General features: G+C 51.2%; 1 protein-coding gene across 1 annotated transcript in view; it reads right to left on the bottom strand.

The window, feature by feature from the left end:
* Positions 1-16,018, bottom strand: part of MAN1C1 (mannosidase alpha class 1C member 1) — a 55,974-nt gene that overhangs the window by 9,129 nt on the left and 30,827 nt on the right. The window contains exons 4-6 of the mRNA XM_057382557.1: positions 6,304-6,419; positions 4,649-4,729; positions 2,556-2,650 (exon numbers count right to left, since the gene is read on the bottom strand). Of these exons, the coding sequence (XP_057238540.1) occupies positions 2,556-2,650; positions 4,649-4,729; positions 6,304-6,419 (292 nt within the window). The remainder of the gene's footprint in view (positions 1-2,555; positions 2,651-4,648; positions 4,730-6,303; positions 6,420-16,018) is intronic.

Below are 16,018 nucleotides of genomic sequence, written 5' to 3'. Positions count from 1 at the left end.
GAGCTGCTGAGCAGCCCCTGGAGCTCTCACACCCGTGAGGAATCGATTCCTGCCTCCATTCACCATTTGGAGGGGACAAACCCAAACAGAGCTGGGATTGCTGTCACAGCAGCTCGGTGGGGTCACAGCCATCAAAACGGGGATCTGCCCTCCCCAAACGCACAGCCAGGAGCTGGGATGTGCTGCTGGGAGCCAACTTTGGGTCAAACAGGGATGAATGAATCCTTCATTTTTCAAATTTCAATTTTTCCAAACCCGAATCCAGCAGAGCAGAGCAGGACAGGACAGGGGTGTGCAGGAAACAGAGCCCATCTGCAGCACTGCAGTGACCCCCTGCAGGAAAACATTTTCCCAGAATTACAGGCTGGATAAACTGGGTCTTCACAGCTGCTCTGGTTTGTAAAAGCTCAGAGGAAGCTACTGTTTAAAGGACCTTGGCCTCCAAGAGAAAAAAAATGTGCCCAGAATCTCCTTTATCTCCCAGATAAGAGGGTCTGAAACGTCAAATCATCGCCTTCTCTCGTGGGGATTCAAAGCAGCAAAATTGGTGCCAAGTCAAGAGAGAGGTCAGGGGAGGATGAGGAAAAATCTGGAGGTGCAGAGGGTTTAGGGGAAAGGGAAAGCAGAACATGGGAGGCACAGGGAGAGAGATCCCAGTGCAGAACCCAGAGAGAGAGCACAGAGGAGAGGACAGGAGCAGCAGGATGGAAAACAGGGCTGGGAGAGATGGGACAGGGCCAGAGGGAAATTCAGCAGCACAGAGGATACCCCAGAGGAAAAGGTGACAGCAAGAGATAAAGAGAGCTGGGGGGGCTGGCTGTGCTTGAGCCCTCGAAAACGTGTGTGAAAAACTGACTCAGTGCCRGGGTTTTTATTTGTTTCAAATTTCTGAGTGTCCTTCTTAACCCACCCAAGCAAGTCATCACCAACAGAGGCCCACACAGGCTGCAGGACTCTCCTGCTTTTGGGATGCTCAGGTCTCTCTGGAATCAGCACATCCTTGCAAAAATWGAATTGGAGGGAGAAGCCCTTGTTGTGAAACTCTTGTGGGCTTTGTTCTGGCCCTGATGTTTGGGTCAGTGTGGTCTCTCAGCCTCACCTCGCCCTCCTCTGCCTCCACTTCCACACTGAGTAATTCCCTTCCCCTTTGGTTTTACAGCCTTGGGCTGTTCATCATGTTCCTGCAGCAGCTCAGGCTGTGGGCACAGCTCCCTCCATTCCTGCTCCTAAATCAATCCTTGCTCAGCCCTCCCAGCAGCTCCATGGCCCCAAAGCCAGAGCTCCAGGCAGCACTGGGGTTCGGGTAAAGGCTGCTGATTTTCCTTCTCTCACTCAAGGTCATCAGCAAAACACATTGGGAATGTCTGGGCAGACAGAGGCTGCTTCAATTGTCTTCACAAAGGGCAGGGGAGGGTTTGGCATTTCTGTGAAAGGTTAGGTTGTGCACAGCCTTTATCAGGCACGGAGGAAGCAGGATGTGTGCTCTGCAGGAAAGGACAATTCCAGTGTGGTGACTGCTCTGATATCCCCGGGTCAGGGGCACATCACACAGTGAGGGGTGACAGATATTTGGGGGGATTGTGGGCACATCACAGAGCTGAGGGGTGACATAAATATTTGGGGTATCCCGAGCACATCACAGAGCTGAGGGGTGACATATTTGGGGGAATTGTGAGTACATCACACAGTGAGGGGTGACAGATATTTGAGGGGATTGTGAACACATCACCCAGCTGAGGGGTGACACAGATATTTGGGGGAATCATGAGCACATCACACATCTGAGGGGTGACAGTGATATTTGAGCAACACAGCAGCGTTCCCCAAATATTTGGGAATCTTTTGCTTTGCAGAGCCCAGGAGGAGATCTGGGCTAAGGGCTGGGTAATGACTCTGGTGGCTGCTGCTCCACGTTTTGCAGGAGGTGAGGATGAAAGGCTTTGTTAACCCACATTTGCTGCTCCCACCCCGGGGATTTGTTTGGAGGTGTCAGACCCAGCAAAGCCCGGCCTGGCTGGCAGGGAATGGTTTGGCAGGAGCAGGAGGGCAGCCCCCAGTTCTGCCAGGCCCTCTGCAGGGATTCACTCAACTCTCATCCTCCCCTGGCCAGGAGAACATTGCTGACCTGGGCTGAGGGCTGTGTTCTGTACTCTCCCCTCTCTCCACCACCAAAACTCTCAGCCACTCCCTTTCCCAATTTTTCCAAACCCGATAAATTCATGCATCCAGCTGGGCACGCTGCAAAAACCCACGCTGTAATCAGACCACAAAATCCCCTTTGAAAGCAAAGGAGAGTGARGGAAATGCTCTTGCAGCAGGGAGCCCTGTCAGGAGGCACAGAAAAAAACTGTGGACAGCCCCAAATTTATAAAACACAGCTGGGTTTGACCTGAGTCACCTGCAATCCCTGCCAAGGGCTGAGCTGGCAGAACAAATGCCCTCGAGGAATCTGCACTAAGGGGGCAGGAATTTGCTCTCTGAGGAGCTGCTGCTGCTCCTGGTCCTTCCCAAACACCCAGAGCTAAAGGAAATGYCTGTGAGGATGAGAGCCTTGCCTGCCCAGGCTGATGACTCCACGGGGGATTCCAGTGGGGGTGTTAAAGGCTGGCAGAAGTTTCTCTCCGAGTTCCAGAGCTTTATTCTTGAACACCTGTTAAAAGCAGAGAGGAGGATAAATATTTGATGGGACAAGTGACAGAGGATTCCTTCAAMCCACGTTTCCAAGCACAGCACTGTAAAACACCAGCAGAACCCCCTGTTTGAGCTGTGCTGTGCCCTGGCTCCCTGCACCAGAGATCTGAACCAAGACTCTCACTTAAGAGAGTCCCAAATCTGCCCTAAACCAGCACCAAAGCCTCAGCCTGGACCAGAGCAGCTCCCAGCACCTTGATCTGACCTGACCCAAAGAGTGCTCTCCAAATTCCTCCCATYCCCAGGGTGGCAGAGAACACAAGGAGCTGCAATGACCGAGTTAAAATCAGAAGAAAATCCTTCTGGGCTGAAGCACTGCTGGATTTACCACATGGGCTTGCCCAGCTCGTGCCACCTCCTGCTGTAAAACCCCTGATTTCCAACAATCTTCCCCTTGCCAAGAAGGATTCATGGTTTCATGGCTAAGCTGCTSCTTTTCCATTTGCAATGCCTCACTTTTGGGCTTTCCAGTCCAACTGCAGCTTAGGGTGGCTTGCAGCACAAAGCAGGCACACACAATTATTTTGGGACCAACTGATACCAGCACTAATCTTCGCTGCAGAGATTAGTCCCGATCAAGAGAAGCCTCTAAGTGACTTAGGAGATAAAGCACAAGCCTTTTACCTCTAGCCCTGGCGTGGGGGCTCTCAGAAAGCAGGAATTTACTGCTCTAAAAATACAGCACTGAGGAAACCTGAGCTCTCCTGGGGGCTTACAGACCTTTGATTCCCTCCCAAGGAGACAGGGGGTTGTTTCAGAAAGGAAAGTAAGAGGCAGGGACTTAGGTTTTGCCTTTCAGCCCRGTGACACTGACTGGATAAGTGACAGGCACTGCCCCAGCTGCTGACTGGACTTCAAGAGGTCACTGCTGGAGCTTTGTGGTTTAATGTGGTTCCTTTTTTGCTCTGTTGATCTGAAACCTGTTGAAGCTGTCACTGAGACAGACTTTGAGTCGGGGCACTGAGTCTTTGAGAGTTTTCCCTGGAGGGAAATCACAGATGGAAGTGGTTCCTGGAATTCATTTAAAATGCAACTGAAGCTGCTCCTGTGAGTTGTGGATCAATGGTGTCACTGTGCWGGAGCTGTCCCACCCTCTGTGGTGGGGCAAAACCAGAGCTGAGCTCTCCTTTAGGGCCACAACTCCCTCCTGAACCGGAGCTTCTGCTCAAAGACTCCCAGGGCAAAGGAATAATCTCTTCATCTCCCTGAGGCAGCTGTGGAATTCCAGCCCAGGCACATCATCAAACAGATTATGGCRTTATGGGCTGGCCTCTGCCAGGCTGGGGAGGAAGGAGGGAAGTGGAAATGGGAATTCCTGCTTTATCCAGGACTCACCAGAAGGGCTGTGACACCGGGACACTTTGTGGGGCTGCCTCACTGTCCCAAAAGCTGTCAGRRCAGAWTCTGCAATCCCASAATGGTTTGGGGTGGAAGGGAACCTAAAGATCCCCTAATTCCAACCCCTRCCRTGGRCAGGGTCACCCTCCAGCAGGTGTTCTTGTACCCTGTCCTGTTTGCCACCCCCCTCCTCAACCCCAGGGCACTTTATCTCAGCAATTCCTGCTGCAGAGGGATTTTTCAGCAGAGTGTGAAGCACCTGCCCCTCACCAGCTGCCCTCCTCAGCACCAGCCCCAGGCAGCTCTGTGATAATGTGTGATGAAATCTCACCCGACTCGAAATAGAGAGGAACAAGCACAAAGACAAAGATCCCCACAAATGGCATTTCCCCGGGGGAGCAATGTGTCCAACTGCAAACGTGTCCTGCTGGAATTGCCCACAGGAGAAAAGATCTCTGGCAAATGAGCCGTGTGTGCAAGGTAATTATGCGAGGCTTAATTAAAGGAACATTTAGTGGCATTTCCATATCCACAAAAATGAGGGGTTTAGCCTGTTTTCATGGGGGGATTGTGTGAGAGAAGCCAGTTCCTCACTGRGGACAGCAGAACTCAGACCAACCTCCTCTCCTGTCAGGTAGTAGGCAGCCAGGAGCCCTCCGATGTAGCGGATGTTCACCTCGAACAGGGAGGCTTCTCCGTTCTGTAAAAACACAGGGAAATGGCTGAGAGGGGCTGCACAGGGCCAGGCAGAATTCAGAGTCCTGGGTGTGCCAATCCTCACCCAGAGCATGGCTTTGTGCCCGGGAGCTGTGCCCAGGAGCTCATAGCTCTGTGCCCAGCAGCTCATAGATCTTCTCGTGCTCAGCAGTGCCAGCAGGAGGGAAGAGAAACACCCCAAACTGCCCCATTTCTCCCCTGAGTCAGGCAGGGCACAGCCCAGAATTACAGAATATCCTGAGTTGGGAGGGACCCACCCCGGCCTTGCCCAAACACCCCAATAATGGTCCCCTGTGCACCCCTGATTCCCACCCCACTGAAATCCCAAATCCAGGGAGCTCTTCCACCTGCAGGGGACAGAGGGGCACCCAGACCTGTGCCCTTCACAAACCCCAGTGAGAGCTCTCTGGGGATGAGGAGTGGAATTGCTTGGGACAGATCAGAGCACCCAGTTCCCAGCAGAGCTGGTGGAGTCCCAGCCTTGCCTTTCTGGACTGGGAGAGCTCCTTACAGAGCCAATATTTAATTAATTTRCCCCTTGCCTCCCCGTGCTGTGCTCCCTGACTCCACAGATCAATCCACAGCATTCACTCTTGTCTTTACAGATCAATCTATTCTGCAGGCCGAGATTAAAAGCTTTTATGAAATGCAGATAAATTATCTCCCAGTTGATTTTGTCCCTTGTTTATCGATTCAGTAACAGACTGAGACCATTCACCAGATTTATCAGATGTGGGCTGCCTTTTATGAATCCATGAATGCCAGTGGTGCCCTCCCAAATGATGCTTCTCTACAAAGGCAGCTGCAGGCATTGTTCCCGTGGGAGAACCATTTCTCACAACAACCAGACTGGCATTAAACAAATAAAAGTTCAAACTGCACTTTGGTTTTAGCATTCTSTGTGTGTGTGCCACTGATGAGATGCCATCAGGGGATGAGGAATACATGGCAGGGACAGAGAAGGGACAGCACCCTTCAGCTGCCAGCACTGCTGTGCTGCACCCACAGCTCCAGAAGATCCAGAAAGGCCCAGGGAGAAGCAGCTCTGGCCATTTACAGAGGTGATGCCCTTCCTTCCAAACCCTGGCTCTCTCTGTGCTGCTGAGGTGTCCCACAGTGCCAGCAGTGACACCACCAAAGGACCCAGACAGGGAGAGCTGGGTTTACAACCTCATTCTAATTTAAAAAGGAAAACTTGTCTTATCGCAGGCAGACATTTACCTGAGATGAAACARAACCTGTTCTTTGAAGAGCAAAATCTCCTTGGAGTGTCTAATAATTAGTGTCTGTTTTGGTAAGCCAGCCCAAAACACARGAACCATTAAACACTGAACTTTCTTTCCAGACAGACTCGGGGAGGCTGAGCTGGTGGCTCCAGAAAATGGGGTGAATCACTGCATTATTCCCTTTGGCTTTAAAGAGACAATAAATAATCAGCTGAGTGCTTTTTCCCCCTCCCCAGAGCTGCTGTTTTCCCTCCCAGATGGCTCCCGGGGATGGTTGTGATCAGGACTGGCTGTTGGTGACACAGACAGGCATTCCCAGCAGCTGACTCACCACATTCAAGTCAAAGCTCTTCTCCACCCACTGCTTGGCTTCTTGGAATTCCTCCTCGAGTTCCATGATGTAGAGGGTATCTAAGGCATCGATCACAGTGGCTCCTCGAAGGCCTCCTGCATGAAAAAAAAACACAACAGAGGGGTGAAGCCACAGCTCTGAATCCCAGTGCCAGCTCTGGGGGTGTCTGGGTGGGATCTTCTGCCAGGGCTGGGGGAGCTCTGCCACCCAAAATTGGAGAGGCTGAATTTTCAGTGGGCTGAGAGAAATCTGAATTCTGGAAGAATCCCCCCAAGCAAGAGCCCAGGCTCCACACCCAGCCACAAGTGCAAGGCTCGGCCTTGTTTCCAGTCCTGTCTTGGCCAAAGTGGCCCAGCAGCTCCAGCTTTAACCATTGTTTAGGTGCAAAGCCACACTCAGCCTCTTTCCAAACCACCTCCAAGCACAGCTTGTCAGAAAATTGTATTTTTGTTGTGCAAGAGCATCCAAGGCAGGACTTTGATCCTTCTGCCCTGATGCACAGGTGGTTTTGTGAGGCACCAACATTTCTGCACCGACACAAAGCCCAGCCCTTCCTGGAGGCTGAGAGCAGAAACCTCAGGGAACCTTGAGCAGAGAGGGTGATTTGGGGCTGTTCCTTTGGTCCCTGGGAGCACRCTGCCACTCCCAGCAGGTGACAAAGGGACACGAAGCTGAAGGGTGTCATTTGTGTAGGAAATGTCCTGTGTGACACACACAGAGCTCCCAGGGAGGGGTGACACATCCCAGGAGGGTGTGAGGGCACCCAACCCCACTGCAGTGCAGGTAACATGGAATTAGGGATGGAGCAACCCTGCTTTGGGGCAGCTCAGGGCTCCAGCCTGGAATCAGCAACAACCACCCAGTCTGGAATCATCTCCAGCCTGGAATCATCTCCAGTCTGAAATCATCTCCATCCACCCAGTCTGGAATCATCTCCAGCTTGGAATCATCTCCAGCCACCCTGTCTGGAACCATCTCCAGCCTGGAACCATCTCCAGACATCCAGAGCTCCAGTCTGGAATCATCTCTAGTCTGCAATCATCTCCAGTTTGGAACCATCTCCAGTCTGAAATCATCTCCAGCCACCCAGGGCTCCAGTCTGGAATCATCTCCAGTCTGAAATCATCTCCAGCCACCCAGGGCTCCAGTCTGGAATCATCTCCAGTCTGGAATCATCTCCAGCCACCCAGGGCTCCAGTCTGGAATCATCTCCAGTCTAGAATCATAATCATCTCCAGCCACCCAGGGCTCCAGTTTGGGATCATCTCCAGTCTGAAATCATCTCCATCCACCCAGTCTGGAATCATCTCCAGCCTGGAATCATCTCCAGTTTGGAACCATCTCCAGCCATCCAGGGCTCCAGTCTGGAACCATCTCCAGTTTGGAACCATCTCCATCCACCCAGTCTGGAATCACCCCCAGCCATCCCTCTGGGATGTGGCAGGGATGTGAAGCTGTCTCTGCACCAGCACACACTCCCTGCTCAGCTGAGCCACACTCCCACCCACCCCTGGCAGACCTCTGGGATTCTCTGCCAGCAGAGATGTTTGGATGAGGTTCAGGTTTTGTTTTTGCAGCAGAAGTTCCTCTGCTGTCCCAAGGCTGTCCCAAGGCTGTCCCTTTGCACACAGACTCGCACACACACTCTGCTGTACCCAGGGATTTTCCTGAGTGCCTCAGGTCGGTTCCTCCTCCTCAATAACAGATTTTCAGCTGCTCTCCCCAATCCCCCCGGCATCCCCAGCCTTTCACTGCGTGCTCAGACASGTTTGGCACTTCTGTAACACCTCCAGTGCTGCTTCAATCCCAGCTCTGCTTGAGAGAGGAAAGCCCTGCTGGATGGAGGGGAGAGGGAGGCAGAGGTCACTCGTGTGTCACAAACTTTTGCTCTGCTCTCACGAAGAGAAGAGGGGACTGTGTTTGATGTGCCTCATCCCTTCAGCCCTCAGAAGTGCTCAGACCCACCCATTCCGGGCTCATTCCTGCTCTCAGCATTCCTCTCCCGTAGGGAAKGATCCTGCCTGATTTTGTAGATGTTACAAGATTGCAGTTTTGACACTTTTCAGCCAGCCAGCACATCATTGCTTTAATAAAAACCCAAGCAGGACTTTACTGCTCAACTACAGATTGCTGCCTTTTGGAYGCTGTCTGCATCCAAAGCAGGGGCTGTGGCAGAGGAGGGAGGCAGCTCAAACAKCCTCCAGAAATCCATTTATTCCCTCAGGCCTGGGAAATGATCATCTAAGCAGAGTCATCTCCRGGAGCAGGGGATGGATGGAGTCAAACAGTCACTGGATCAACCGGTGGGCTGAGGTGGGTCTGCAATGTTTGCCAAAAGCACTGACCATGACAAACAACATCATTGCAGGCAGCGCTGCTTTTATCAGCCCTAATGATTCTTCAATATTAATGATTATGTGATTTTTATACACTTGCCCATTAGCGGGGAGAGACGTGACAGGGAGGCAGGGAAAGCATTTTAAAAAGGGAAGGAAGGGCAGTGGCACCTGAGGCTGTTACTGTGATATTCTGAGAGGAAAATCACACTCCCAGGCTCAACTTAATTTGATGATACAATCAACAAAAGCTTTTCATAATCTGCAGAGACACAATGAGGAAAGTTGGATTTGCTCGAGCCAAACGGGAGACAAAGAGACAATAAACTCACCATTTTCTGGGATGATTAATTGAAGTGAGAAACATTGCAGGAATTGACAGAGCCTTTTATGTTTTGAGCCTTTAAGAGGGTGTGTGGCTCTGGGGATTTGGGAACACGCTCTGCTCTGCTCCAGCAGCTCCAGTGGCTCAGCTTTCCCCACAGAGTGGAGGCCAAACCTCGCTCCCCTGCTGCTCTGTCTTTTGTGTCACATTTATTAAACATTTGTTTTAAACACACCCCGTGCATGGAGTGACCTGGGGCTGTGTGTTTTGTACCGGGGGCTGGGCTGTGTTTCCTTTGAAGATGCTCCGAGACTTCTTCCCTGCAGCTCCTGAGCTCTTCCCAACACTGGGATGGGTGAAAAGGCATCTCCTTCCCCTCCTCAGCCATGGAGCAGAGCAGGAGCTGGCTGTGAGTGTCCCCAACCAGGACAGAGGACACCCAAGGGTCCCTGACCCCCTGAGCCTGGCATTTCTCAGCTCCAGGAGCATCTTGGCTCCGTCCTGCTCGGGCTTTGCACACCCAGCACACTGAGCTGGAAGAACCCACAAAAATCATCCCCTCCACTGGGACCAGGGAAAGATCAGGGAGCTCAGGAGGGATTCAGGAAGGCTGGGGGCATTTCTGAGTGTCCCAGCAGCTCTGCCCAGAGCTGCCCTGGCAGTGATGATCAGGAGAGGAGAGGAGAAGCAGCAGCTGATGGGAGCAGACAAAGGTTCGCGTCTCCCTGAACTGAAGGAGGGCCGTGCCACCCTGGATTTGCTCTTTTGTGCAGCAGAAGAATGCAGAAAGGAGTGTGGGCAACAAGGCTGCTCTGTTCCTGCTCCCTCCCACCCCAGGAGCTGCACTGAACCCTGCTACAGAGAGCACTAACGAACATTAACATAATTAACAGCACGCTGGGGAAAGGTGCTGGGTGGAGAGGGCTGGCATTGTACCCACACTGTGCCCCATGGCTCAGGGAATGKGATCTAATTCCAGTCTGGAGGGACWACAGAGCTCCASAAGGGCCTTYACAGMAAYATTCAGCATTAAAAMCCCCTAAAACCCCCAAAAGGCTGGAGCAGCTCGCTGTGCTGGGGCAGATAATGAGAGTGAGAAGGGCTCATCCTCTGCCCCTGTCCCTGCTTTGCCCCAAACACCCTTTTGGGGTGAGCGATGCCAGCCCAGGGATTGACCTGTACAGGTCCAGACTGAGCTGTCCCTGCCTTTCCAACACCCAACACCAAGCCAGCCCCCGGAGATGAGCAATGGCTGAATTTCAGAGAATTTCAGAGAATTTCAGAGAATTTCAGAGAATTTCAGAGGAGCAGCTGCGATGGGAGGGACGGAGAGCGCTGCCTTCCCTCGCTCCCCACTTCCCAAAATAGCCACTGTGGATATCACAGGCCAGAGAGGAGACTTGAAGGGCTCCCAGCTGCAAGTCTGGCCCTTGAGAGCCTTAAAAAAAGCCACAAAAGTGATGCTTCAGCAGCCAAGTAGCTACGAGCGGGGTCTGAAATAGCCCTTCTCCTCAGGAAGGAGAGCTTCTTCCAAAGGCTCTCCTGAATCCATCCCACAATCAGAGCCCAGAGCGAGCTCAGAGCTTGGGAAATCTCATCTCTAATGCCCTCAGCCCCATTTGGCAAAGAACCCTCGGTGAGGTTACTGRGAGAACAGAAACCAAATCCTTCCTTTCCAAGAGAACCATTAAAAGCCCGCACAGAAACGCGTTGTGCCAACGCTGGAACCAAGAGCACGAGCTGTTAGCAGGACACCAGMCCTGATCCTGATCCTACACAAAGCTCAAATACCACAGGACAGGCAAAAACAGCTCTTTGCTAACTCCAAGAACAGAATTTACAACGGAAAGGCAAGAGCAGGAGGGGGAGGAACGGAGAGYGGCGCGATGTAAACCCAGATCAAAAATGAAAGGTCCTGACTCCCACTGTTCTCGTGTCAAATCGTGTTTGTCAAAACAGAAATTAGTGCTGAAATCTTGTTTGGAATAAAAATTAGGAKGCAGATTGTGTGAGATATGATGAACTCGTTAACTATCAAGGCACAAGGGGCTCTGGTTGTCACTGTTGTTTACCTTCTCCTCTYGGGGTGCAGGTGGGAAAACACGAGATCCTTCCCCTGAAGGCTTCAATTAAAACCAGTGCCCCGTTAGAGGAGTCTGAAAAATGACCATYAAGTGCTGCTTTTCTTGTTCTTTTTGGTCTTTTTCTCCCTGTCAGGGCTTGGAGAGCAGCCTGAACTGCTGACATTTATCCCGAGATCTGCGTGAGAAGCCTGGGACYGCGCCACCACACAGCTCCTGGCTGGTGGCAAATTGTCCAATTCTGGGAAAAAAAACCACACAGAGACGTTTTACACAGCTCAGGATTATCTTGGCAACAAAGTAAACTGCAAAAMTCACTGCAGCTCCTTGAAAAATCCRCCCTGCAGCTGAGATTTGCYRTTCCCTGTCAGGTGCAATGAGGAGCTGGGACCCTGCTCCCGAGGTGGGATCTGGGTTTAGATCAGAGTTCTGGGCTTAAGCTTTTGGCTTTAGCCAGCCAAAACATAGGAGGCATTTTCCTCAAAGTTGGAAAAGAAAGAGKGTTTAAAGAAATGAGAAATAAAAAATAATTTATCCATCACTTGGTGCTTCTGTTCTTCCTGAGAACTGTGCACAGCCGTCCATCTCCTCTGTGGAATGGTGCAAACATCCCCACCAAGTTATTGAACATTTCATTTCAGCACTGACACCTCACCAGGGATGGGCACTGGAACCTTCCAGCTCCAGGACATCCTCTCCAGTGGAAAATCATTCTGCTCCCATGGCAAGGATCAATCCCAGCTGCCAGGGATCCCCAGGACAGGGATCTCTGCCCATCTGACACAAACAGAAAATCCAAACAGAACTGGGAAATGGGTTTTCTTTTTTAGCAAGAAAGAAAATTCCTCAGTTCAACCCACAATCATCTGATTACAGCTGCCTGAGTGGCACCTGCTGCAGATGAAACCAGAAACAGCAGACCTGAGCTACAGCCCTGCCAAAGCCTCATTTATTGAGTTTTTTTGCCTGTGAACCTGATAGCTGTAACAGAGCAACTTCATTCCCTTTATTTAAGGCAAACTAAACAAATTACATCTGAGCAACAAGGYAGCAGAAGGGAGAGATGGAGGGGACAAAGAAACAGTCCCAGAATTAGAAAAGATCTATTTCTTTTTGTATCAGCACATTCTCTTGCAGAGTTAGAAAAAAAAAAAAAAAAGTCCATTAGCTTTTGAGCAACCTCATTTTTCTTTGCTTTCCAAATAAACCACTGCACCTACACTTCAGGGACCTCATCAAGAAACACTTCATGGCCAAGGTTGTTTTCCCATCTTCCTCACATTAATCTTCCTCACATTAATCTTCCTCACTGCCCTCTGTGGGTACAAAGGGTCACCCCTGAGCACTGTCCAGGCCAAATGTGCTCCCCTGATGGGCAGCAAAGGCCACCAGGCAGAGCCCTGAGGGGTCAGGGACAGCTCTGTCCCTGTCCCTGAGCTGGGAGCAGCCACCCATGGGGCTCTCGGGGTGACACCAATGCCAACCCCCACCCCACACCCCACCAAACCACCCTCAGCACCCCAAAACACGATTTCCCCCCTGATTTCAGTTCATGTTCTGGTCTCCTCCACTTCATGACCCCGGGTAGGTGACAGGATGATGGCCCTGCTTTGCAGGCTACCAACCTTGGCAGAAATGAATAATAATCTGGCCTGGGAGATGGAAATTTTCATGCAGTTCTGGAGGAAATACTTCATGGATCCATGGGATTTCCACGCATTTAGGAGACACAGAGCATCACCCAAACCACACCGAGCTTGCATCACTCTCTGAGTTCACACCCAAACCAACTGCAAGTCCTGTGCAGGGTGGGTAAAGCCTGCACTTTACACTTCCCCCAGCTGAGGAAAGGTCAAAGTGCTGCTCATTCCCTGAAAAGATGCTTAGGAGCAGCAGAGCAACTAATCCTGGAGCACGTGGCTGGGAGGGAGCAGAGCCCCCAGAGCTCCATCTGCCACCCACAGCAAAGCAAAGCAAAGCAAAACACGAGGGAAACCACCCAAACATCTGGCTCCCAGCACAGCCCAGCCTGCTTTCTGCTGTCAGCAGAGATCCTCCAAATTCCTGGGAAGTGCTGGTGAATCCCAGTCCCACCTGCAGCACAGCACAGTCACCATATGGGCTGCAAGGTAAAGCTGGCACCGCACACRGGCGGCCTCAAGGGCTGCCTTTCAGGATCAAATTTAATAGAGAGTGTGTTCCAGCTGGGGAAGAAATGGCTTTTTTGGATTACAAACCACTCATGTTTTTCAAATATCAATTTCCCCTGAAGAATTAAGGCCATCGTTCAAAGTGAAGTGGTAGAGGCAGCTCTGCCCTGAGCCAGYGATGGGTGGGAGACACAAAAAAGAGTTTGGGCTCATTTGGGGACGTGGCAAAGTAGGCAGAGTCTGCAGGAGAGCAATATTCTTATTATGCACTGGGAGAAAGAAGGAAAAGAAAGGTGTTCAGCACAAAAATGAGTGGCTTGTCACAGCAACAGCCCTTCAGACAAACTCCTTCCTTCAGAGGAGCAGAGAGGAGACATTTGACAAGCACCTATTGCCAACTGATTCTTAAGCATTTAATACTTGGCAGCAGCTCCACAGTTTAATCCTCTTTTCCCCAGTTTCTCCAACCATCTTTCAACATTGAGCCATCCTCCAACGAGCAGCACTGGTTCATCCCTGCACGACTCCAACACCTCCTGCAGCTCAAATCAAACTGTTCCCATTCCCCAGCGCCGCGGAGGAGGGGGAGCCTGGGCAACACCAGGCAGAGATGCTGCAAATCCACTCCCCACGTGCCTCCCGTGGGCCACCGAGAGCTCAGCAGAAAATTGGAAGTGATAATCGTTCAAAAGCTCCTGTGGGAAAGAGCTTTCCTCCYGTTTGGGGTAATTAGTGCTGATAAAGATGGGGTATTTGATAAGCCAGGAGCAGCTCAAGGAGGTTGAACAGAACACAACAGCTGGGGCAAAATGCTGCTGGTGTGTCCCTGCTCTGGATGTTTGAAATTAATCTTGGAGCGGTTAAGGGTAATCTGATTATATTCAATTTATTGCTCCTTCACAGAGCTCCTCGAGGAACTGCAGCATTTAATGTGAGGGGTCCCAACAGGCCCATTAAAACAAACACATCCTACCTGCAACTATTGTGCTGCTCCAGAGAGCCACAGGTAGCAGCTAATGAGCAGAGACTGCTAATTCACCTCACAATTCAAACGGGAGAGGCTTCATCATATCAGGGGGAAGGTGCCCTTCTACCTCCCAAAAAGTGGCAGTGGCAGATGTGTTGTGACAGCACAGCCTGACAGCGTTTTTCCCTTAGATCAGATTTGCTCTGGATGGGYTTTGCAGAACAGAGTTGGGGTTATAAACCCACTCATCCCTGACGGGGTTTTATCCACAGCCCAGAGCWGCAAACATCACCTCCCAGAAAAGATCTGGTCCTTAAAACCAGCCCAGGTGTGAGAGGATTCAGAGACAAAGAAATGAAGCCTCGAAATGAATTAATAGGATTAATTGTGCTGTTSAGCACGGAACGGAGCTGCCGGCCTGGCCACCTGCTGAGCACTCTCAGAACCCTGGAAATCATCGATGGAAGAATCCAAACACATTTTCWCTGTGAATGCAGCGGGTCAGGAGAATGCAAATGCTCCATTACCATGGGCACAAACACATTATACCACGCTAACTCCAGCACTTGGGACCATCTGTCCGTGTTCTTCCCTTTCTCTCCCATATTGTTAAAGTCACACCAACAAGACCCCGGCTGAAAGCCTCCAAATGCTCTCCAGTATGCWGCTTGACAGGATTAGATATCAAAATAATCTCAGCAAATTGGGAAAATAGTCCGAAACAAGCGGGATGCAATTCAATCAGGGCAGGCGGCGCGTTCCGCCCGGGGGAAGCACAACGAACCATGAAGCAGAAGGAATAAATGGTGAGGCAGCACTGGGAAAGCCATACCCGGGCTGCAGCACTGGAAATGCAGCTCAAATCAACCATTCCCAGCTCAAATCAGTGATTTCCAGCTCCAATCAACAGCGCTGGAATGTTGGGAAAGGGAGCAAAGCCACGCCGGGATGAGCAATAATGTGTCAGACACAAAAAGGGTGCTGCTCCTCTGGCCAGGGCACAGAGCAGAATTTGGAGATTCCAGAGGGAATCAGGGCTCAGCAGCAGGAATGTGACCTGCAATTAAAGCTGGAAAAGTCTGGGGCTGCTCAGCCTTCAGGGGAGCAGGCTGAAGGAAACTTGACAACGTTTTCAAAGAAATGGGAGATGCTGTGAAGAACGAGAGGGTAAAAGCTCTCTGCACATCCCTGGGGAAAGGGTGAGGAGTCACAGCTCAGCTCTGCAGGACAGCRGGGTCAGGCACCAGGACAAGCTTTACAGCTGGAAAACACCAAAATCGCCTGCTGGGGCTTTGCAGCCTCAGGAAGGGAAGGGATAAACAAGCCCTTGCTGTACTTTTGTGTTTTGTTGCTCAGTGAGATGAGTGAGGATCGCAGAGCCCCCAAAATCCTCCTCAAGACACCCCTGGAGCTGCAGCAGAGCGATCCCAAGGGAAGGAAGAGCTCCATGAAACCTTTCCTGACKGCTCCATTCCCTGCAAACCTTCCCCAGAGCTACCTTAGTGACAGAGAACATCACAGCTACAATTTGGGATGTACACACAAGTCAGGAAATTAAAAATGCTGGTTCCCACAGCAACCAGGATGGAGGCTGCCAAGAGAGAAGGAATGTTCTAGCCTAGGCAAAAGGTGTTAATTTTAATGCCTGAAGGCGACCTCCACTTGCAGCTGCTGGAAGGAGAAGCCCATGAAAGCTCCATGCACTCCTGCACGGGCAAACCTTGATCTTCCTCAGCCYCTTTGTTCCCAAATTCCCTTCTCTTCCTCGCAGAACACAGCACAGACCAGAGCTTGGAAAGTGAGATGAAACAGAGCAATCAAGGGTGCTGTGATCC

The sequence above is a fragment of the Malurus melanocephalus genome, unplaced genomic scaffold (assembly GCF_030028575.1).
Source record: "Malurus melanocephalus ecotype Western Australia unplaced genomic scaffold, MMel_1.1 scaffold_575, whole genome shotgun sequence".
Lineage (NCBI taxonomy): Eukaryota > Metazoa > Chordata > Aves > Passeriformes > Maluridae > Malurus > Malurus melanocephalus.
The sequence above is the reverse complement of the archived record's forward strand: the minus strand, read 5'-3'. Positions and strand labels throughout refer to the sequence as shown.